Raw genomic sequence first — 23,811 nt, 5'->3', positions numbered from 1 at the left:
AATGAACATCCACACACTCAGGAGTGGTACAGGTTCCTAATGAACATCCACATATTCAGGAGTGATGCAGGTTCCTAATGAACATCCACACACTCAGGAGTGGTACAGGTTCCTAATGAACATCCACATACTCAGGAGTGATGCAGGTTCCTAACGAACATCCACATACTCAGGAGTGGTACAGGTTCCTAATGAACATCCACAAACTCAAGGGTGGTACAGGTTCCTAATGAACATCCACACATTCAGGGGTGGTTCAGGTTCCTAATGAACATCCACAAACTCAAGGGTGGTACAGGTTCCTAATGAACATCCACACACTTAGGGGTGGTACAGCCTTTATCCTACAGGCTTCTTATTCAGTGAGATGAGCTTTCAGATTTACAACCCTTAAACAGAGCAATAGGATGAAAGTTGTTTGACCAACATCTGAGCTAAATACTGTACAACCCAAGTATGTAGAAGAAATTCCTTCTTTATTTCAGGACGATACAAGTTCACAACTTTGTTGACAAATGACTAAAAATATTTGTCCCTTCCTTAAATAGCTGTGTGGTGTGTTTTTTTATTTGATTCATGTCAAACCGAGGTAGAGCTGACAATGCAACAAAAGTCTGTCTCTGTTGGTTTGTCATGATGTGTATTCCTGTTGGATCAGACTCTGTTGTTCCTCAGTCAGAGCTTCATTACATCCTTAAAAAGCAAAACTGTGTGGGTCCAACCTGGATCCAGGGAAGACAGAATTAGAATAGGGATCACACACAACAAGTTGACTTAGCTGGGGGCTGGCTGGGTTGGGCCAGGGAGGGAGCAGGGAAATCTGTTCAAATGTATGTGTGAGAGTGTGTGCACCACTCCGGTCTCTCTTCTTCCACTAAACACTGTCTGAGACAAAGCAGTAATAGAGTGGTGTATCAACTCTGTTCTGTCTCTTTGTGACCAGAGCTCTCAGCTGCTTTATAGCTCTCAGCTGCTTTATAGCTCTTAACTCAGCTGCTTTATAGCTCTCAGCTGCTTTATAGCTCTTAACTCAGCTGCTTTATAGCTCTCAGCTGCTTTATAGCTCTTAACTCAGCTGCTTTATAGCTCTGAGCTGCTTTATAGCTCTTAACTCAGCTGCTTTATAGCTCTGAGCTGCTTTATAGCTCTCAGCTGCTTTATAGCTCTTAACTCAGCTGCTTTATAGCTCTTAACTCAGCTGCTTTACAGCTCTCAGCTGCTTTATAGCCCTCAGCTGCTTTATAGCTCTGAGCTGCTTTATAGCTCTCAGCTGCTTTACAGCTCTGAGCTGCTTTATAGCTCTCAGCTGCTTTATAGCTCTCAGCTGCTTTATAGCTCTTAACTCAGCTGCTTTATAGCTCTTAACTCAGCTGCTTTACAGCTCTCAGCTGCTTTATAGCCCCCAGCTGCTTTATAGCTCTCAGCTGCTTTATAGCTCTCAGCTGCTTTATAGCTCTTAACTCAGCTGCTTTATAGCCCTCAGCTGCTTTATAGCTCTCAGCTGCTTTATAGCCCTCAGCTGCTTTATAGCTCTGAGCTGCTTTATAGCTCTCAGCTGCTTTATAGCTCTTAACTCAGCTGCTTTATAGCTCTCTGCTGCTTTATAGCCCTCAGCTGCTTTACAGCTCTGAGCTGCTTTGTAGCTCTCAGCTGCTTTATAGCTCTTAACTCAGCTGCTTTATAGCTCTTAACTCAGCTGATTTACAGCTCTCAGCTGCTTTATAGCTCTCAGCTGCTTTATAGCTCTGAGATGCTTTATAGCTCTCAGCTGCTTTACAGCTCTGAGCTGCTTTATAGCTCTGAGCTGCTTTATAGTTCTCAGCTGATGTATAGCTCTCAGCTGATTTATAGCTCTTAACTCAGCTGCTTTATAGCTCTCAGCTGCTTTATAGCTCTGAGCTGCTTTATAGTTCTCAGCTGCTTGATATTGCTCAGCTGCTTTATAGCTCTGAGCTGCTTTATAGTTCTCAGCTGCTTGATATTGCTCAGCTGCTTTATAGCTCTGAGCTGCTTTATAGTTCTCAGCTGATTTATAGCTCTCAGCTGATTTATAGCTCTTAACTCAGCTGCTTAATAGCTCTAAGCTGCTGTATAGCTCTGAGCTGCTTTATAGCTCTCAGCTGCTTTATAGCTTTCAGATGCTTTATAGCTCTTAACTCAGCTGCTTTATAGCTCTCAGCTACTTTATAGCTCTCAGCTGCTTGATATTTCTCAGCTGCTTTATAGCTCTTAACTCAGCTGCTTTATAGCTCTCAGCTGCTTTATAGCTCTTAACTTAGCTGCTTTATAGCTCTCTGCTGCTTTATAGCTCTCAGCTGCTTTATATCTCTCAGCTGCTTTATAGCTCTCTGCTGCTTTATAGCTCTCTGCTGCTTTATAGCTCTCAGCTGCTTTATAGCTCTCAGCTGCTTTATAGCTCTCAGCTGCTTTATAGCTCTCTGCTGCTTTATAGCGCTCAGCTGCTTTGTAGCTCTTAACTCAGCTGCTTTATATCTCTCAGCTGCTTTATAGCTCTCAGCTGCTTTGTAGCTCTTAACTCAGCTGCTTTATATCTCTCTGCTGCTTTATAGCTCTCAGCTGCTTTGTAGCTCTTAACTCAGCTGCTTTGTAGCTCTTAACTCAGCTGCTTTATAGCTCTTAACTCAGTTACTTTATAGCTCTCAGCTGCTTTGTAGCTCTTAACTCAGCTGCTTTATATCTCTCAGCTGCTTTATAGCTCTCAGCTGCTTTATAGCTCTCAGTTACTTTATAGCTCTCAGCTCTGTGTTTCTGTGACAAAGTACTCTGTCTGCTAGCCGAAAGTCAGCCCCAGCATGCTACCTCTCATCATATAACTTTAGCATAGCCACAGTACAATACCTTTCATCATATAACTACAGCCTAGCCCAAGCCTAGCCCCAGTCTTCCCTTTAGAGATGTTAACCAGTGAGGGTTGGATCATCACCTGCTTCCCATGGGAGATATTAACCAGTGAGGCCTGGATCACCACCTGCTTCCCATGGGAGATGTTAACCAGTGAGGACTGGATCATCTCCTGCTTCCCATGGGAGATATTAACCAGTGAGGACTGGATCATCCCCTGCTTCCCATGGGAGATATTAACCAGTGAGGACTGGATCATCTCCTGCTTCCCATGGGAGATATTAACCAGTGAGGACTGGATCATCTCCTGCTTCCCATGGGAGATATTAACCAGTGAGGACTGGATTATCTCCTGCTTCCCATGGGAGATGTTAACCAGTGAGGACTGGATCATCTCCTGCTTCCCATGGGAGATGTTAACCAGTGAGGACTGGATCATCTCCTGCTTCCCATGGGAGATGTTAACCAGTGAGGACTGGATCATCTCCTGCTTCCCATGGGAGATGTTAACCAGTGAGGACTGGATCATCTCCTGCTTCCCATGGGAGATGTTAACCAGTGAGGACTGGATCATCTCCTGCTTCCCATGGGAGATATTAACCAGTGAGGACTGGATCATCTCCTGCTTCCCATGGGAGATATTAACCAGTGAGGACTGGATCATCTCCTGCTTCCCATGGGAGATATTAACCAGTGAGGACTGGATCATCTCCTGCTTCCCATGGGAGATATTAACCAGTGAGGACTGGATTGAGTGGATTGAAAAACATTTGTGCAACTACAACCTTCCCACAACTGTACCATTGGCTTCAATAAATGATTCAAGATTTACCCAAAATGTTTAGTAAAGTTTCTCACATTAGGGTTTGGCCGTGGTCTAGCTCTCTGAGTCTGACTGTTACCGCGGTTCTCTCTCTTCCACTCCCTCCCCCTCTCCGCTCCACTGCAGTTCTATCTCCCTGACATTGAGATATTGGCATCAATTTTGATCTGACAAATAGCTGTGGCTCAAAGAGCTCAGCACTTAATCTGAGTGTCTATGTCCATGATGCTGCTACACACACATCAAAGCATGACAACTGCCTGTCTGTTACTCTGTGTCTGTCTGTCTGCCTGTCTGTTGCTCTGTGTCTCTCCGTGTGCCTGTCTGTTACTCGGTGTCTGTCTGCCTGTCTGTCTGTTGCTCTGTGTCTGTCTGCCTGTCGGTTGCTCTGTGTCTGCCTGTCTGTCTGTTGCTCTGTGTCTGTCTGACTGTCGGTTGCTCTGTCTGCCTGTCTGTCTGTCTGTTGCTCTGTGTATGTCTGTCTGCTGCTCTGTGCCTGCCTGTCTGTCTGTCTGTCTGTTGCTCTGTGTCTGTCTCTGTCTGGCCGTCTGTTGCTCTGTGTCGGTCTGTATGTCAGTATTTTCCTCTGTGTCTGTCTGCCTGTCTGTATGTCTGTATTTTGCTCTGTGTCTGTTGCTCTGTGTCTGTATGTCTGTCTGTTGCTCTGTGCCTGCCTGCCTGCCTGTCTGTCTGTCTGTCTGTTGCTCTGTGTCTGTCTGTATGTCAGTCTTTTGCTCTGTGTCTGTCTGCCTGTCTGTTGCTCTATGTCTGTGTGTCTGTATTTTGCTCTGTGTCTGTATGTCTGCCTGTCTGCTGCTCTGTGCCTGCCTGCCTGCCTGCCTGTCTGTCTGTCTGTCTGTTGCTCTGTGTCTGTCTGTCTGTCTGGCCGTCTGTTGCTCTGTGTCTGTCTGTATGTCAGTCTTTTCCTCTGTGTCTGTCTGCCTGTCTGTTGCTCTGTGTCTGTATGTCTGTATTTAGCTCTGTGTCTGTCTGTGTGTCTGTCTGTTGTTCTGTGTCTGTCTGTCTGGCTGTCTGTTGCTCTGTATGTCTGTATTTTGCTCTGTGTCTGTCTGTTGCTCTGTGTCTGTATGTCTGTCTGTTGCTCTGTGTCTGTCTGTCTGCCTGTCTGTTGCTCTGTGTCTGTCTGTCTGTCTGTCTGTCTGTCTGTCTGTCTGTCTGTCTGTTGCTCTGTTTTCTGCCTGTCTTTCTGTCGCTCTGTGTCTGCCTGTCTGTCTGTCTGTCTGTTGCTCTGTGTCTGTCTGCCTGCCTGCTGCTCTGTGTCTGTCTGTCTGCCTGTCGCTCTGTGTCTGTCTGTCTGTCTGTAGCTCGGTGTCTGTCTGTGTCACTCTGTCTGTCACTTTGTGTGTCTCCTGCTCTGTGTCTTTCTATCTGTCTGTGCACATCTGTTTATTTTTTCATATAACCTTCATGTATCTAGGCAAGTCAGTTAAGAACAAATTCTTATTTACAATGACGGTCTACCAAAAGGCAAAAGGCCTCCTGCGGGGACGGGGGCTGGGATTAAAAATAATATATATATATAGAAATATAGGACAAAACCAACATCATGACAAGTGTCTGATTTCAAAAAGGCTTTACGGTGAAAGCACCACAAACGATTATGTTAGGTCAGAGCCAAGTCACACAAAAACACAGCCATTTTTCCAGCCAAAGAGAGGAGTCACAAAAAGCAGAAATATAGATAAAATTAATCACTAACCTTTGATGATCTTCATCAGATGACACTCATAGGACATCATGTTACACAATACATGTATGTTTTGTTCGATAAAGTGCATATTTATATCCAAAAATCTCAGTTTACATTGGCGCGTTACGTTCAGTAAGGTTTTGCTTCCAAAACATCCGGTGATTTTGCAGAGAGGCACATACATTTACAGAAATACTCATAATAAACATTGATAAAAGATACAACTGTTATTCACAGAATTAAAGATATACTTCTCCTTAATGCAACCGCTGTGTCAGATTTCAAAAAAACTTTACGGAAAAAGCAAACCATGCAATAATCTGAGTACGGCACTCAGACAACAAATCAAGCCAAACAGATATCCGCCATGTTGGAGTCAACAGAAGTCAGAAATAGCATTATAAATATTAACTTACTTTTGATGATCTTCATCAGAATGCACTCCCAGGAATCCCAGTTCCGCAATTAAAGTTTGATTGGTTCGATAAAGTTCATCTTTATGTCCTTTTAGTTAGCGCGTTCAGCCCAGTAATCCAAATTCATGACGCACGAGCAGACGAAAAGTCAAAAAGTTCCGTTACAGTCTGTAGAAACATGTCAAACTAATTCAATCTTTAGGATGTTTTTAACATAAATCTTCAATAATGTTCCAACCGGAGAATTCCAAGCTAACTCTCACGTGGACGCGCATCACGAGCTCATGGCACTCTGCCAGACCACTGACTCATTCAGCTCCCATTCCCCCCTCCTTCACAGTAGAAGCATCAAACAAGGTTCTAAAGACTGTTGACATCTATTGGAAGCCTTAGGAAGTGCAATTTGACCCCATAGACACTGTGTATTCGATAGGCCAAGAGTTGAAAAACTACAAACGTCAGATTTCCCACTTCCTGGTTGGATTTTTCTCAGGTTTTTGCCTGCCATATGAGTTCTGTTATACTCACAGAAATCATTCAAACAGTTTTAGAAACTTCAGAGTGTTTTCTATCCAAATCTATTATTATGCATATAATAATATGCATATATTAGCAACTGGGACTGAGTAGCAGGCGGTTTACTCTGGGCATGCTTTTCATCCAAACATGAAAATGCTGCCCCCTATCCCAAACAGGTTAAGGGTAGAGAAAACTTGGACACTAATAAAGCTTTGTTGTAGAGCAGAAAGCTTTGTTGTTAACACAAAATCCGGGGAGGGGCCAGCTGAGTATCAGACTGTATCATCTGCATTTAAATGGATGAGAGTGTCTTGTATTGTCATGTTGTGTCTTGTTTCTGTCCTTTCCCTTCACCCTGTCTCCCTCTGCTGGTCGTTATTAGGTTATCTTTTCTCCCCCTCTTTCCCCCAGCTGTTCCTTGTCTCCTCCTAACTACCTCGTCACCCCTTTTCCCACCTGTTCCCTTTTTCCCTCTGATTAGTCCTCTATATCTCTCTCTGTTTTTGCTCCTGTCTTTGTCGGATTCTTGTTTGTGTTATTCATGCCTGAACCAGACTATCGTCATGTTTGCTGCAACCTTGTCCTGTCCTGTCGGAATCTGCCGGTCCATCTGAGCCTACCTATGTTTTGTCATTAAAGAAGCTCTGTTTACGTTAATTCGCTTTTGGGTCCTCATTCACGCACCGTAACAGAAGAATCCGACCAAGAATGGACCCAGCGACTTCGGATCCTCTCCACTCAGCCATCGAGATCCAGGGAGCGATGCTAGGCAGACACGAGCAGGAATTGTCTGCTGCTCGACATGCCGTTGAGACCCTGGCCACCCAAGTCTCCAACCTCACAGAACAGGTTCACCATCTCCGCCTCGATCCACCGGCCACTTCCAGGGCTTTCGAATCTCCGGAGCCCAGAATCAATAACCCGCCGTGTTACTCTGGGGAGCCCACTGAATGCCGCTCGTTCCTCACCCAGTGTGATATTGTGTTTTCTCTCCAGCCCAACACTTACTCCAGGAGCACTGCTCGTGTCGCCTACGTCATATCTCTCCTTACTGGACGGGCTCGTGAGTGGGGCACGGCAATCTGGGAGGCAAGGGCTGAGTGTACTAACCAGTATCAGGACTTTAAGGAGGAGATGATACGGGTTTTTGATCGATCTGTTTTTGGGGAGGAGGCTTCCAGGGCCCTGTCTTCCCTATGTCAAGGTAATCGATCCATAACAGACTACTCTATTGAGTTTCGCACTCTTGCTGCCTCCAGTGGCTGGAACGAGCCGGCTTTGCTCGCTCGTTTTCTGGAGGGTCTCCGCGCAGAGGTAAAGGATGAGATTCTCTCCCGGGAGGTTCCTTCCAGCGTGGATTCCTTGATTGAACTCGCTATTCGCATTGAGCGACGGGTTGATCTTCGTCACCGAGCTCGTGGAAAGGAGCTTGCGTTCTCCGTTGCCCCCCTCTCCGCATCACTACCATCTTCCTCTGCCGGCTCGGGTGCTGAGCCTATGCAGCTGGGAGGTATCCGCATCTCGACTAAGGAGAGGGAACGGAGAATCACCAACCGCCTCTGTCTCTATTGCGGTTCTGCTGGTCATTTTGTCACTTCATGTCCAGTAAAAGCCAGAGCTCATCAGTAAGCGGAGGGCTACTGGTGAGCGCTACTACTCCTGTCTCTCCTTCAAGATCCTGCACTACCTTGTCGGTCCATCTACGCTGGACCGGTTCGTCAGCTTCCTGCAGTGCCTTAATAGACTCTGGGGCGGAGGGCTGTTTTATGGACGAGACCTGGGCTCGGGAACATGACATTCCTCTCAGACAGTTAAGGGAGTCCACGGCCTTGTTCGCCCTGGATGGTAGTCCTCTCCCCAGGATTCAGCGTGAGACGCTACCTTTAACCCTCACTGTTTCTGGTAATCATAGCGAAACCATTTCTTTTTTAATTTTTCGTTCACCTTTTACACCTGTTGTTTTGGGCCATCCCTGGCTAGTTTGTCATAATCCTTCCATTAATTGGTCTAGTAATTCTATCCTCTCCTGGAACGTCTCTTGTCATGTGAAATGTTTAATGTCTGCTATCCCTCCTGTTTCCTCTGTCTCTTCTTCACAGGAGGAGCCTGGTGATTTGACAGGGGTGCCGGAGGAATATCACGATCTGCGCACGGTGTTCAGTCGGTCCAGGGCCACCTCTCTTCCTCCACACCGGTCGTATGATTGTAGTATTGATCTCCTTCCGGGAACCACTCCCCCCCGGGGTAGACTATACTCTCTGTCGGCTCCGGAACGTAAGGCTCTCGAAGATTATTTGTCTGTAGCTCTTGCCGCCGGTACCATAGTCCCCTCCTCCTCTCCCGCCGGAGCGGGGGTTTTTTTTGTTAAGAAGAAGGACGGGTCCCTGCGCCCCTGCATAGATTATCGAGGGCTGAATGACATAACAGTGAAGAATCGTTATCCGCTTCCTCTTATGTCTTCAGCCTTCGAGATCCTGCAGGGAGCCAGGTTTTTCACTAAGTTGGACCTTCGTAACGCTTACCATCTCGTGCGCATCAGGGAGGGGGACGAGTGGAAGACGGCGTTTAACACTCCGTTAGGGCACTTTGAATACCGGGTTCTTCCTTTCGGCCTCGCTAACGCTCCAGCTGTCTTTCAGGCATTAGTCAATGATGTCCTGAGAGACATGCTGAACATCTTTGTTTTCGTTTACCTTGACGATATCCTGATTTTTTCACCGTCACTCCAGATTCATGTTCAGCACGTTCGACGTGTCCTCCAGCGCCTTTTAGAGAATTGTCTTTTTGTGAAGGCTGAGAAGTGCTCTTTTCATGCCTCCTCCATCACATTTCTCGGTTCTGTTATTTCCGCTGAAGGCATTAAGATGGATCCCGCTAAGGTCCAAGCTGTCATTGATTGGCCCGTTCCTAAGTCACGCGTCGAGCTGCAGCGCTTTCTCGGCTTCGCAAACTTCTATCGTCGTTTCATCCGTAATTTCGGTCAGGTGGCAGCTCCTCTCACAGCCCTTACTTCTGTCAAGACGTGCTTTAAGTGGTCCGTTTCCGCCCAGGGAGCTTTTGATCTCCTCAAGAATCGTTTTACATCCGCACCTATCCTTGTTACACCTGACGTCACTAGACAGTTCGTTGTCGAGGTTGACGCGTCAGAGGTGGGCGTGGGAGCCATTCTTTCTCAGCGCTCCCTCTCTGACGACAAGGTCCACCCTTGCGCGTATTTTTCTCATCGCCTGTCGCCGTCGGAACGTAACTATGATGTGGGAAACCGCGAACTGCTCGCCATCCGCTTAGCCCTAGGCGAATGGCGACAGTGGTTGGAGGGGGCGACCGTTCCTTTTGTCGTTTGGACTGACCATAGGAACCTTGAGTACATCCGTTCTGCCAAACGACTTAATGCGCGTCAGGCGCGCTGGGCGCTGTTTTTCGCTCGTTTCGAGTTCGTGATTTCTTATCGTCCGGGCTCTAAGAACACCAAGCCTGATGCTTTATCTCGTCTCTTCAGTTCTTCAGTAGCCTCCACTGACCCCGAGGGGATTCTCCCTGAGGGGCGTGTTGTCGGGTTGACTGTCTGGGGAATTGAGAGGCAGGTAAAGCAAGCACTCACTCAAACTCCGTCGCCGCGCGCTTGTCCTAGGAACCTTCTTTTCGTTCCCGTTCCTACTCGTCTGGCCGTTCTTCAGTGGGCTCACTCTGCCAAGTTAGCCGGCCACCCTGGCGTTCGGGGTACGCTTGCTTCCATTCGCCAGCGTTTTTGGTGGCCCACCCGGGAGCATGACACGCGTCGCTTCGTGGCTGCTTGTTCGGTCTGCGCGCAGACTAAGTCCGGTAACTCCCCTCCTGCCGGCCGTCTCAGGCCGCTTCCCATTCCCTCTCGACCGTGGTCTCACATCGCCTTAGATTTTGTCACCGGACTGCCTTCGTCAGCGGGGAAGACTGTTATTCTTACGGTTGTCGACAGGTTCTCTAAGGCGGCTCATTTTATTCCCCTTGCTAAGCTTCCTTCTGCTAAAGAGACGGCACAAATCATCATCGAGAATGTTTTCAGAATTCATGGCCTTCCGTCAGACGTCGTTTCGGACAGAGGTCCGCAATTCACGTCTCAATTTTGGAGGGAGTTTTGCCGTTTGATTGGGGCTTCCGTCAGTCTCTCTTCCGGCTTTCACCCCCAGTCTAACGGTCAAGCAGAACGGGCCAATCAGACTATTGGTCGCATCTTACGCAGTCTTTCTTTTCGCAACCCTGCGTCTTGGTCAGAACAGCTCCCCTGGGCAGAATACGCCCACAACTCGCTTCCTTCGTCTGCGACCGGGCTATCTCCTTTTCAGAGTAGCCTCGGGTACCAGCCCCCGCTGTTCTCATCTCAGTTCGCCGAGTCCAGCGTCCCCTCCGCTCAGGCTTTTGTCCAACGTTGCGAGCGCACCTGGAAGAGGGTCAGGTCTGCACTTTGCCGTTATAGGGCGCAGACTGTGAGAGCTGCTAATAAGCGTAGAACTAAGAGTCCTAGATATTGTCGCGGTCAGAGAGTTTGGCTCTCCATCCATCTTCTCGCAAGTTGACCCCGCGGTTCATTGGTCCGTTCCGTATTTCTCAGATCATTAATCCTGTCGCAGTTTGACTTCTTCTTCCGCGATATCTTCGTCGCGTCCACCCGGTCTTCCATGTCTCCTGTATCAAGCCCGTTCTTCGCGCCCCCGCTCGTCTTCCCCCCCCCCCCCATCCTTGTCGAGGGCGCACCCATCTACAGGGTCCGTAGGATTTTGGACATGCGTCCTCGGGGCCGTGGTCATCAGTACCTAGTAGATTGGGAGGGGTACGGTCCTGAGGAGAGGAGTTGGGTTCCCTCTCGGGACGTGCTGGACCGTGCGCTGATCGAGGATTTCCTCCGTTGCCGCCAGGTTTCCTCCTCGAGTGCGCCAGGAGGCGCTCGGTGAGTGGGGGGGTACTGTCATGTATTGTCATGTTGTGTCTTGTTTCTGTCCTTTCCCTTCACCCTGTCTCCCTCTGCTGGTCGTTATTAGGTTACCTTTTCTCCCCCTCTTTCCCCCAGCTGTTCCTTGTCTCCTCCTAACTACCTCGTCACCCCTTTTCCCACCTGTTCCCTTTTTCCCTCTGATTAGTCCTCTATATCTCTCTCTGTTTTTGCTCCTGTCTTTGTCGGATTCTTGTTTGTGTTATTCATGCCTGAACCAGACTATCGTCATGTTTGCTGCAACCTTGTCCTGTCCTGTCGGAATCTGCCGGTCCATCTGAGCCTACCTATGTTTTGTCATTAAAGAAGCTCTGTTTACGTTAATTCGCTTTTGGGTCCTCATTCACGCACCGTAACAGAGAGAGCTTTCTACTGCCTGAGCTATGTTGTTGATGTAAATTGAGAAGAGCATGGCGCCTAGGATTGAGCCTTGAGGTACTCCCTTGGTGACAGGCAGTGGCTGATACAGCAGATTTTCTGACTTTATACACTGAACTCTTTGAGAGAGGTAGTTAGCGAACCAGGCCAAAGACCCCTCAGAGACACCAATACTCCTTAGCCGGCCCACAAGAATGGAATGGTCTACCATATCAAAAGCTTTGGCCAAGTCAATAAAAATAGCAGCACAACATTGCTTAGAATAAAAGGCAATGGTGACATCATTGAGGACCTTTAAGGTTGCAGTGACACATCTATAACCTGAGCAGAAACCAGTTTGCATACCAGAGAGAATACTATAGACATCAAGAAAGCCAGTCAGTTGATTATTGACAAGTTTTTCCAACACTTTTGATAAACAGGGCAAAATAGAAATAGGCCTATAACAGTTAGGATCAGCTTGATCTCCCACTTTAAATAAAGGACACACCGTGGCTGCCTTCCAAGCAATGAGAACCTCCCCAGATAGGAGAGACAGGCTAAAAAGGTCAGAGATAGGCTTAGTGATGATAGGGGCAGGAACCTTAAAGAAGAAAGGGTCTAAATCATCTCACCCAGATGGTTATTTGGGGTCAAGTTTCAGGAGCGCCTTTAGCACCTTGGGCTCAGTGACTGCCTGCAGGGAGAAACTTTGTTGCGGGGCAGGGAAAAAAAGAGGGAGAAGCTTCTGGGATGCTCACATTAGAAGGGGTCGAAGACTAGGAAATGTTGTACGGGCAAGGAGGCATGGCTGAGAAGTGGTGATTAAAGAGCTCAGCCATGTGCTTCTTGTCAGTAACAACCACATCATTAACTTTAAGGGACATGGGCAGCTGTGAGTAGGAGGGTTTATTCTCCAGGTCTTTAACCGTTTTCCAGAACTTCTTGGGGTTAGACCCACAGAGAGAGAACTGCTCCTTAAAGTAACTAACTTTGGCCTTCCGGATAGCCTGAGTGTACTTATTTCTCATTTGCCTGAACGAGAGCCAGTCAGTATAAGGGCACAAGGTGAGACCCAGTTGCAGACACGGGAGGCAGATGGTTTGAGTCTTTGATATTTATTAGTAATCCAAAAGGGGTAGGGAAGAGAATGGTCATGGACAAGAGAAAGGTCCAAACCAGTTTAGAGTCCAGGCGGTACAGCGTGGCAGGCAGGCTCAAGGTCAGGGTGGGCAGAATGATCAGGCAGGTGGGTACAGAGTCCAGGCGGTACAGCGTGGCAGGCAGGCTCAAGGTCAGGGTGGGCAGAATGATCAGGCAGGTGGGTACAGAGTCCAGGCGGTACAGCGTGGCAGGCAGGCTCAATGTCAGGGTGGGCAGAATGTACCCACCTGCCTGATCAGATTCCAGGCGGTACAGCGTGGCAGGCAGGCTCAATGTCAGGGCGGGCAGAATGATCAGGCAGGTGGGTACAGAGTCCAGGCGGTACAGCGTGACAGGCAGGCTCAAGGTCAGGGCGGGCAGAATGTACCCACCTGCCTGATCAGATTCCAGGCGGTACAGCGTGGCAGGCAGGCTCAAGGTCAGGGCGGGCAGAATGTACCCACCTGCCTGATCAGATTCCAGGCGGTACAGCGTGGCAGGCAGGCTCAAGGTCAGGGTGGGCAGAATGATCAGGCAGGTGGGTACAGAGTCCAGGCGGTACAGCGTGACAGGCAGGCTCAAGGTCAGGGCAGGCAGAATGATCAGGCAGGTGGGTACAGAGTCCAGGCGGTACAGCGTGGCAGGCAGGCTCAAGGTCAGGGCGGGCAGAATAACTCACTGACCTCCAGGTTGGATGGTATTTTCAGGTTTCTGTTTGTTTCCCAGAGCATTTGCTGTATAGTTTGGGAATAATAATCCTTGGGTGTAGGAAGCATTCCAGGTAATTCCGTCCAAAATCCGGTTGTAGGGTTGGAGTTTTGATTTGGAGTGAAGGTTATGTTGTATAGGGTAGCATCCTGTATCTGTCCCTGCCAAAAAATCTAAGTTAGTCTAACTCTAAATCTATCAATATTTTAAAAACATGCTGAAAACGTGGGAGCTCAGCTGTCTATGACCCCTCTCTCTCTCTCTCTCTCTGTGCGTGCTACATAAAATAATCTAAAATGCCTTTAGCATTGAGGATGTACTGCAGTTGTTTTCATAAAATGTTTCTGCCTAACATGATTGACCTGAGCTGCTCACTGAACCAGCACACAGGCACTGGTGTTAAAGAGTCTACTTGTCTGGTTTCTCTGACACATCTCACAGCGTGCAGCGCTGTTACAAACACTGCCAGTTACAGACACACAGGCTAAAACCACAGCACTGGTGTTTCTCAGCCACACACACACACAGCTGAATATATTGATAAAAGTCACCTTGTCCGAGAGAGATTTACATGGTTATTAAAACGCCACGCCTGGGTAAGCCTCCACGAATCACAGCCCTTATGTTAAGTGTTTCTAAAATTTCCTATGAGAAAAATGAATGGAGGAACAATGATTGGAACCATTTCCCTGTTTGACAGCTAGGTTTTATGGGTATTATGACACCTCCACCGTGGGGCTCTATTGGTTCCTTAAAACTTATTTGGGATAGGGGGCAATATTTTCACGTTCGGATGAAAAGCGTGCCCAAAGTAAACTGCCTGTTTCTCAGGCCCAGAAGCTAGAATATGCATATAATTGGTAGATTTAGATAGAAAACACTCTAAAGTTTGTGAGTATAACAGAACTGATATGGCAGGCAAAACCCAGAGGACAACCCCCCCCCCAAAAAAACTATTTTCAATGGCTAGTACTATAATTATAAACCCAAGTCCTCCCAAATTGCAGTTCCTAGGGCTTCCACTAGATGTCAACAGTCTTTAGAAAGAGTTTCAGGCTAGTTTTTGGAAAAATGATCCAGAAATTGTAGTTTTTCTAGGTGGCTCCCATTTTGGCTGTAGTGTTTCCAAGCGCGTGGAAGAAAGCGTCTTCTTTCTTATTTATCTCCGGTAATGAACATACTATTCTCCGTCTTAAATTGTATAGTTAATTTGCGTATTAGGATACCTATGGTTTGATTATAAACGTTGTTTGACTTGTTTTGGAAAAGTTTATTAGTAACGTTTGGGATTCATTTTGTATGCATTTTGATGGAGGGAAACTGGATGGATTATTGACTGAAGCGCGCCTGTTAAACTGAGTTTTTATGGATATAAAGAAGGACATTAATCAAACAAAAGGACCATTTGTGATGTAACTGGGACCTTTTGGAGTGCATACAGAAGAAGATCATCAAAGGTAAGGCATATTTCTGACTTTCATGTCGCACCTGCCTGGTTGAAACGTTTTTCATGTGTTGGTATACGGGGCGCTGTCCTCAGATAATCGCATGGTTTGCTTTCGCCGTAAAGCCTTTTTGAAATCTGACACGGCGGCTGGATTAACAACAAGTTAGGCTTTATTTTGATGAAATTACACTTGTGATTTTATGAAAGTTAAATATTTATAGTAATTTACTTTGAATTTGGTGCTCTGCAATTTTATTGGATGTTGTCGAGGTGTCCCGTTAGTGGCACGCCTTTCCCAAATTTAATGATGCTTGGTCATCTGTGATCATTATCTCTGAGATAGAGGAACCAGAAGAGAGAGAGTTTTTGATAAACACAATGTCACTTTGAGAGTTATATTACTGTTGTCTGGGCCTGACACACACGCACACACACACACACACAGAGAGATGTTGCTCTGGAACCACTCACTCGTTATCACAACTGTGTTTTATTAACATATTAGTCCTGCGTTGGACCTGACAGCATATGTTTTGCTACGATATATACTAGACACCATCTGATGTTCTTTATGTTTAATGAACCAGTAAATTGGAAAATGAATTGTTATGCCCCCTTTTCAAAAGAAAAACACTATATTATTGTAGCTTTTTACTCCTGTAATAAAACATAAAACGTATGCATGTGTAAAAAAAATAAGTATTTTTATAGCTAGGCATTGATTGATCTAGTATCTCAGGGAAATGAGCTGATTGCTGTAGCATCCAGACAAGTTCTTTGTGTAAATCCAGACATAAAAAAATGATGAAGGTTTAGAAACGTGTGATTTTATGAGATTTGACAGATTGATAAATCTAGTCTACGATCCTAGTCAGTTGTTCGGTTTCACAGAGAAAGAGAGTGTTTTGTTTATCATATACTGTCTATAATATATTTAAATGCGTATAAATTATTGCGATATGTAAAGTTGACTTTAACAATTGAATAAGAGTTAAACAACTTATTTGAATAGTTGTAAATAAATCTCATCAACTTTATATCTGAGTATCCCGTGAGATATCTAAATGATGTTGTTAATCTCAGCGGTGCTCCACGGACAAAAAGCTAAAAATGTTTTTTTGGAGAGTGAGAGAGAGTGAGAGAGAGTGAGAGAAAGAGTTGAGGCATAGGTCTGAAGACTGGGGCTGGGATTGGGGCTGGGGCAGAGGTTGGGGCTGAGGATGGGGCTGGGGTGTAGCGTGCAAAGCACAGGAGAGTAGGTTGTTTTCAGTCCCGGGGGAGCATGCCTAATCTGCCTCCCATATGTGGCGTGGCATGAAGCTGTGGTTTAGTAATGGCCACCCAGAGAAGAGACATGAGGGCCTGCCTGGATACATTCAGTACATCCAGAGACCAACCGCAGACTGATTAACCACTAAGACCTTCCTGTTAGATTTATGAAAATGATCACTAAGAAGAGGAGAGGAACGCTTGACTGGGATTGGCTATTAGGTCTCTATGGTCTCATACCTACTATCTGTCCTGACTGGTCCACTGTGATGGTCCTCGTCATGTGATTATTACATCATTATATATATTTAGATACTGTGGTAGTCTCTTATTTCAGTACTGTGATTGATAGGTATATATTGTAGGTATTGATATATTTGACAGTCTTCTGTAGTATTTAGATATTTGTCCTGTGATTGTTGGGTTTATAGGTACAGTATGTCCTCTGTGATTGTTGCTCAAAGGGCATATACAGTCCCTAGGGAAAGTCTACACACCAAAAATCCCTTTTTAGATTTAATTTTAAGGCAGCAAAATCTGAAAACTGTGCAAGGAGTGTGTAGACTTTCACTCAGCACTGTATACTATATACACTGCTCAAAAAAATAAAGGGAACACTAAAATAACACATCCTAGATCTGAATGAATGAAATATTCTTATTAAATACTTTTTTCTTTACATAGTTGAATGTGCTGACAACAAAATCACACACAAAATTATCAATGGAAATTACATTTATCAACCCATGGAGGTCTGGATTTGGAGTCACACTCAAAATTAAAGTGGAAAACCATACTACAGGCTGATCCAACTTTGATGTAATGTCCTTAAAACAAGTCAAAATAAGGCTCAGTAGTGTGTGTGGCCTCCACCTGCCTGTATGACCTCCCTACAACGCCTGGGCATGCTCCTGATGAGGTGGCGGATGGTCTCCTGAGGGATCTCCTCCCAGACCTGGACTAAAGCATCCGCCAACTCCTGGACAGTCTGTGGTGCAACGTGGCGTTGGTGGATGGAGCGAGACATGATGCCCAAGATGTGCTCAATTGGATTCAGGTCTGGGGAACGGGCGGGCCAGTCCATAGCATCAATGCCTTCCTCTTGCAGGAACTGCTGACACACTCCAGCCACATGAGGTCTAGCATTGTCTTGCATTAGGAGGAACCCAGGGCCAACCGCACCAGCATATGGTCTCACAAGGGGTCTGAGGATCTCATCTCGGTACCTAATGGCAGTCAGGCTACCTCTGGCGAGCACAAAGAAATGCCACCCCACACCATGACTGACTCACCGCCAAACCGGTCATGCTGGAGGATGTTGCAGGCAGCAGAACGTTCTCCACGGCGTCTCCAGACTCTGTCACGTCTGTCACATGTGCTCAGTGTGAACCTGCTTTCATCTGTGAAGAGCACAGGGTGCCAGTGGCGAATTTGCCAATCTTGGTGTTCTCTGGCAAATGCCAAACGTCCTGCACAGTGTTGGGCTGTAAGCACAACCCCCACCTGTGGACGTCGGGCCCTCATACCACCCTCATGGAGTCTGTTTCTGACCGTTTGAGCAGACACATGCATATATCTGGCCTGCTGGAGGTCATTTTGCAGGGCTCTGGCAGTGCTCCTCCTGCTCCTCCTTGCACAAAGGCAGAGGTAGCGGTCCTGCTGCTGGGTTGTTGCCCTCTATGGCCTCCTCCACGTCTCCTGATGTACTGGCCTGTCTCCTGGTAGCGCCTCCATGCTCTGGACACTACACTGACAGACACAGCAAACCTTCTTGCCACAGCTCGCATTGATGTGCCATCTTGGATGAGCTGCACTCCCTGAGCCACTTGTGTGGGTTGTAGACTCCGTCTCATGCTACCACTAGAGTGAAAGCACCGCCAGCATTCAAAAGTGACCAAAACATCAACCAGGAAGCATCGGAACTGAGAAGTGGTCTGTGTTCACCACCTGCAGAACCACTCCTTTATTGGGGGTGTCTTGCTAATTGCCTATAATTTCCACCTGTTGTCTATTCCATTTGCACAACAGCATGTGAAATGTATTGTCAATCAGTGTTGCTTCCTAAGTGGACAGTTTGATTTCACAGAAGTGTGATTGACTTGGAGTTACATTGTGTTGTTTAAGTGTTCCCTTTATTTTTTTGAGCAGTGTATATATATCTGCCCTCTGTCTCCTATAGGTATCCTGGAGGTCCGTACAGTGTCCGAGGGAGGAGTGTTAGCTATCAAAGGAGTGAAGAGTCAGTACTATATCTCCATGAACAGGACTGGCCTACTGCAAGGCAAGGTAATTAACTAAACTACCTTCTCTCTGCCGGACAGGGTTGGAATGCACTGTACTGTACAGTGCCTTGTGTTTTAGGTTATTGTCCTGCTGAAAGATTAATTCATCTCCCAGTGTCTGGTGGAAATCAGACCGAATCAGGTTTTCTTTTATGATTTTGCCCATTCTTAGCTCCATTCCATTTATTTTTTATCTTGAAAAACTCCCCAGCCCTTAACAATTACAAACATACCCATAACATGATGCATATATAAATAGGAGAAACATAAGCAAGTAAAACATTTTTAAAAAATGTTTATAACCCTCCTCACGCCTAATATCGTCCCATTTTGTGTCCTTATTTATTTACAGAAAATCTACAATGAGAACTGCAACTTCAAGGAGATTTTCCTAGAAAACTACTTCAACGCTTACTCGTCTGTTAAGTCGAGTAGAGACGGCAAGGAGATGTTCATTGCTCTGTCTCAAAAGGGCAGACCACTGAGAGGGAAGAAGACCAGGAGGGAACACATCGCCTCCCACTTCATTCCCATGAAATGCAGAGAGGAGGAGAGGACTGGCGTCTGAGAGAAGGAGACTGAAAAAGGAAGAGGTGACTGGAGCCTGAGAGGAAGAGAGGACTGAAAGAGGAGCGGAGGAGAGGACTGAAAGAGGAAAGGACTGAAAGAGGAGAGGAGATGACTTAAAAAGTAGGAGAAGACTGAAAGAGGAAAGGACTGAAAAAGGAGGAGAGGACGGAAAGAGGAGAGGAGGGGTCTGAAAGAGGAAAGGAGAGGTCTGAAAGAGGAGAGGAGAGGACTGAAAGAGGAGAGGACTGAAAGAGGAGAGGACTGAAAGAGGAGAGGACTGAAAGAGGAGAGGAGAGGTCTGAAAGAGGAGAGGAGAGGTCTGAAAGAGGAGAGGAGAGGACTGAAAAAGGAGAGGAGGACTGAAAGAGGAGAGGAGAGGACTGAAAGAGGAGAGGAGGGGACTGAAAGAAGAGAGGAGAGGACTGACAAAGGAGAGGAGAGGACTGAAAGAGGAGAGGAGAGGTCTGAAAGAGGAGAGGAGAGGACTGAAAGAGGAGAGGAGAGGACTGAAAGAGGAGAGGACTGAAAGAGGAGAGGACTGAAAGAGGAGAGGAGAGGACTGAAAGAGGAGAGGAGAGGTCTGAAAGAGGAGAGGAGAGGACTGAAAGAAGAGAGGACTGAAAGAGGAGAGGAGAATAGGACTGAAAGAGGAGGAGAAGACTGAAAGAGGAAAGGATTGAAAGAGGAGAGGAGAATAGAACTGAAAGAGGAGGAGAGCAGGAGAGGTCTGAAAGAGGAGAGGAGAGGACTGAAAGAGGAGAGGAGAGGACTGAAAGAAGAGAGGACTGAAAGAGGAGAGGAGAATAGGACTGAAAGAGGAGGAGAATACAAAGAGGAGAGGACTGAAAGAGGAGGAGAGGAGAATAGAACTGAAAGAGGAGGAGAGCAGGAGAGGACTGAAAGAGGAGGAGAGCAGGAGATGACTGAAAAAGGAGAGGAGAGGACTGAAAGAAGAGAGGACTGAAAGAGGAGAGGAGAATAGGACTGAAAGAGGAGGAGAAGACTGAAAGAGGAGGAGAGGAGAATAAAACTGAAAGAGAAGGAGAGCAGGAGAGGACTGAAAGAGGAGAGGGGAGAAATGGGGTTTTAAAGGAGGAGAAGGGAGGATTGGCCTGAGAGCTGAGACGACTGAGAGAGCAGAAAAGACAGAACAGAAAGGACTGAAGCTGTGACGTCTGGATGAAGAGACCCATGTTGGGATTCTTGGACGTTGTGACGGCTGAGCTGCAGATTTTTGTTGTATAATTTAATATAATCTACCACTTCAGTCACGTCACATTAGCTGTGAAACACAGAGAAAATACAACTACTCATCATGATCAACAACGCCACTCTCCTGGGCGGTACAATGTAAATAAGTTCTGTAGTTACTTATCCTTTCATGTGCCAAGGTTTTTAGTGTAAAACTGATGCACGGTCCTCCTCAGTAGTGCAAATGTTAAATGTCCAATGCAGCTGTTCTGAGTAACAATTAAGTACCTTACTGTGATTGATTTCAATAAAAATTGTGAAAAAGAAACAACACTTCCTTCTTAGCAAAGAGCAAGTTTCTCAAGCAAGAATTTAGCTAGGACAGTAGTGGTCTGAGTGGGGAGGGGAAAACTGAAAACCAACTGTTTGGCAGAGAGATATGAAACCCTTCTTTCTTATTGGTGATGTCAACAGGCAGGCCAAAACTCCATCCCACCAAAACAGACTAAAATGTCATGCAGTTTTCTCACACAGCTCTTACACTAAAAGGGAATTATCATCATTTTCACAATTTCACAGTATTATTCCAACCTCACTATGTGGAAATATATATATAAAACAACAGGTAGTGGTCAATAATACTAACAATATCCTTGATTTGGATGAAGTCAAGCAGTTTTGCATTTTGGGATAAATGCAATACAGGAAAAGGGATGTTTGAGAACCTTTATAATAAAACTGTTCCTACTGACTGAATTCTCCTGGCAATGTCAAAATGTAATGTCAAACCAAGTAAGCTGATCAGTCACTTACTTTACTAAAAGTATTATTATTAATAATAGTTGTACTATTATACTAGTTTGACTTCCCTTATTATAATGGCTAATAGTGTAATGAATATAGGAGAAGTAATACAATACAGTTGGTATTTACCTGGAATTTGCAAAAACAAACAGCTGGTTATAATTTGTATTATTATGGGTGGTTCGAGCCCTGAATGCTGACTGTCTGAGAAACGTGGTATATCACCGGTATGACAAAACGTCTTTTTACTGCTCTAATTCCATTGGTAACCAGATCATAATAGCAACAAGGCACCTCAGGGGTTTGTGGTATATGGCCAATATACCACGGTGTTGCTTCATGCATAACAGCCCTCAGCCGTGGCCATATACCACACCCCCTCGGGACTTATTGCTTCATTATAGACTACTTAATCAATCAAGAAAATTGTAAACGATGTGATATCAAATGGCACCTATTGTAGTGCTCCATGTTTCATTTCATCACAAACATTCTAAGAGCTAGTAACTGAGTAATAATTATATGTTTCCATGTAATGTTACAGATCTAGTAACTGAGTAATAATGATTTGTTTCCATGTAATGTTACAGAGCTAGTAACTGAGTAATAATTATTTGTTTCCATGTAATGTTACAGATCTAGTAACTGAGTAATAATGATTTGTTTCTATGTAATGTTACAGAGCTAGTAACTGAGTAATAATTATTTGTTTCCATGTAATGTTACAGAGCTAGTAACTGAGTAATAATTATTTGTTTCCATGTAATGTTACAGAGCTAGTTACTGAGTAATAATTATATGTTTCCATGTAATGTTACAGAGCTAGTTACTGAGTAATAATTATATGTTTCCATGTAATGTTACAGAGCTAGTAACTGAGTAATAATTATTTGTTTCTATGTAATGTTACAGAGCTAGTAACTGAGTAATAATTATTTGTTTCCATGTAATGTTACAGAGCTAGTAACTGAGTAATAATTATTTGTTTCCATGTAATGTTACAGAGCTAGTTACTGAGTAATAATTATATGTTTCCATGTAATGTTACAGAGCTAGTTACTGAGTAATAATTATATGTTTCCATGTAATATTACAGAGCTAGTTACTGAGTAATAATTATATGTTTCCATGTAATGTTACAGAGCTAGTAACTGAGTAATAATTATATGTTTCCATGTAATGTTACAGATCTAGTTACTGAGTAATAATTATATGTTTCCATGTAATGTTACAGAGCTAGTTACTGAGTAATAATTATATGTTTCCATGTAATGTTACAGAGCTAGTTACTGAGTAATAATTATATGTTTCCATGTAATATTACAGAGCTAGTTACTGAGTAATAATTATATGTTTCCATGTAATGTAACAGAGCTAGTAACTGAGTAATAATGATTTGTTTCCATGTAATGTTACAGAGCTAGTTACTGAGTAATAATTATTTGTTTCCATGTAATGTAAGTAAATTGCAGGTAGAAAGCAGACGGTAAAATAAAGTGTAACTAAACATAGTACAATAAGCAAACAGTTCCATATACATATTAACAGGTATTAACTGTCAGCAGAGAACAACCAAAGCAAAAACTCAGTTGGCTTGACGTTGGATCAATGTAAAGACAGACAGCAAGCTGGACTTGTCTTTTCACTGTACAAGTGTTCAAAGCATACCATATATATATATACATACACACATACATACAGTATATTGATAAATATATATGTACGAACTAAAATACATATGTAATTACATGTGACAGCTGCTCATTGACTCCCAATTAATTTACTAAGGTTTGATAATGACTGTGTACCAAATGGCACTGTATTTCCTACATATATAAAATAATGTACTTTGTGGGATAAATAAAGTATTTTTAATGTAATAAAAAGTAGTGCACTATTTAGGGAATAGGGTGCCATGTGGGACGCAGATTTAACAATGCAAGAGTGTACCGCTGATGATGCTGATGAAGTTAGCAATGATATCTGGATTAAAGTACAGAGACCAGAACACACAGCGTGTTAAATGTGTATGTTATACAGTATGCCTTGATCTTCCTCCACTATAATTAATGATTATATCAATTGTTAGCGTTGATCTCTGTTATGCACCTGACGTGTTAAATGGTATTTTTTTTACTTTGAGATGAGGGTTGTATCCCACCTAGCACTCTATTCTACATATTGTGCACTACTTTTGACTGGAGCCCTATGGGCCCTGGTTAATTAAAAGTAGTGCACTACTCAGACAATAGGGTGCCATTTGGGACGTATTCAGGCTTTTTTTCTGTTGAGACATTCCATGTTCTGCCAGATACCACAACGCTTTACTACAGTATTGTTGGTCTCACTAAGGAACTGAAGTGAACTGCAGCAACATACCAGAGGCTTCATTTAACCACTTCATTCCTTTCATCTCTTCTGTTTTGGGATGTTCCTGAAGCACATCACATATACCGTATTCGTCATCTCACGACCTACAGAAAGACCTTTAAATAACCTTTTAACAACCTTTTAAAGACGTTCACTCTGTCTGCACAGTTACAACTAAACTGCAAAATCTCCATACTGGCCTATAACTTTTGTCCATTGTTGTAAGTTATTATTTGTGTTATTTATATAAAAACCAAAGATGAGTTATTATGGGGTGTTTGGAGTGTAAATTATTTATTTTTTAAGATGTGTTTTTCTGCAGCATCTTTGGGGACATAAACCATGCTCTCATTCTGCCACACCCATAATCCTC

At 44.8% G+C, this 23,811-nt stretch overlaps 2 protein-coding genes across 2 annotated transcripts in view; one reads left to right on the top strand and one right to left on the bottom strand.

Moving 5' to 3' along the window:
* The window catches only part of LOC110518431 (fibroblast growth factor 7), a 40,874-nt gene extending 21,664 nt beyond the window's left edge, over positions 1-19,210 (top strand). Inside the window, exons 3-4 of the mRNA XM_090238981.1 lie at positions 18,401-18,507; positions 18,856-19,210. Of these exons, the coding sequence (XP_090095107.1) occupies positions 18,401-18,507; positions 18,856-19,071 (323 nt within the window). The 3' untranslated portion in view covers positions 19,072-19,210. The remainder of the gene's footprint in view (positions 1-18,400; positions 18,508-18,855) is intronic.
* Positions 1-23,811, bottom strand: part of LOC110506788 (protein FAM227B) — a 93,060-nt gene that overhangs the window by 53,470 nt on the left and 15,779 nt on the right. The window lies entirely within an intron of this gene.

The sequence above is a fragment of the Oncorhynchus mykiss genome, chromosome 6, assembly GCF_057628025.1.
Source record: "Oncorhynchus mykiss isolate SJ-2025 chromosome 6, ASM5762802v1, whole genome shotgun sequence".
Lineage (NCBI taxonomy): Eukaryota > Metazoa > Chordata > Actinopteri > Salmoniformes > Salmonidae > Oncorhynchus > Oncorhynchus mykiss.
Note: the sequence above shows the minus strand (reverse complement) of the source record. Positions and strands in the feature narration are given on the sequence as shown.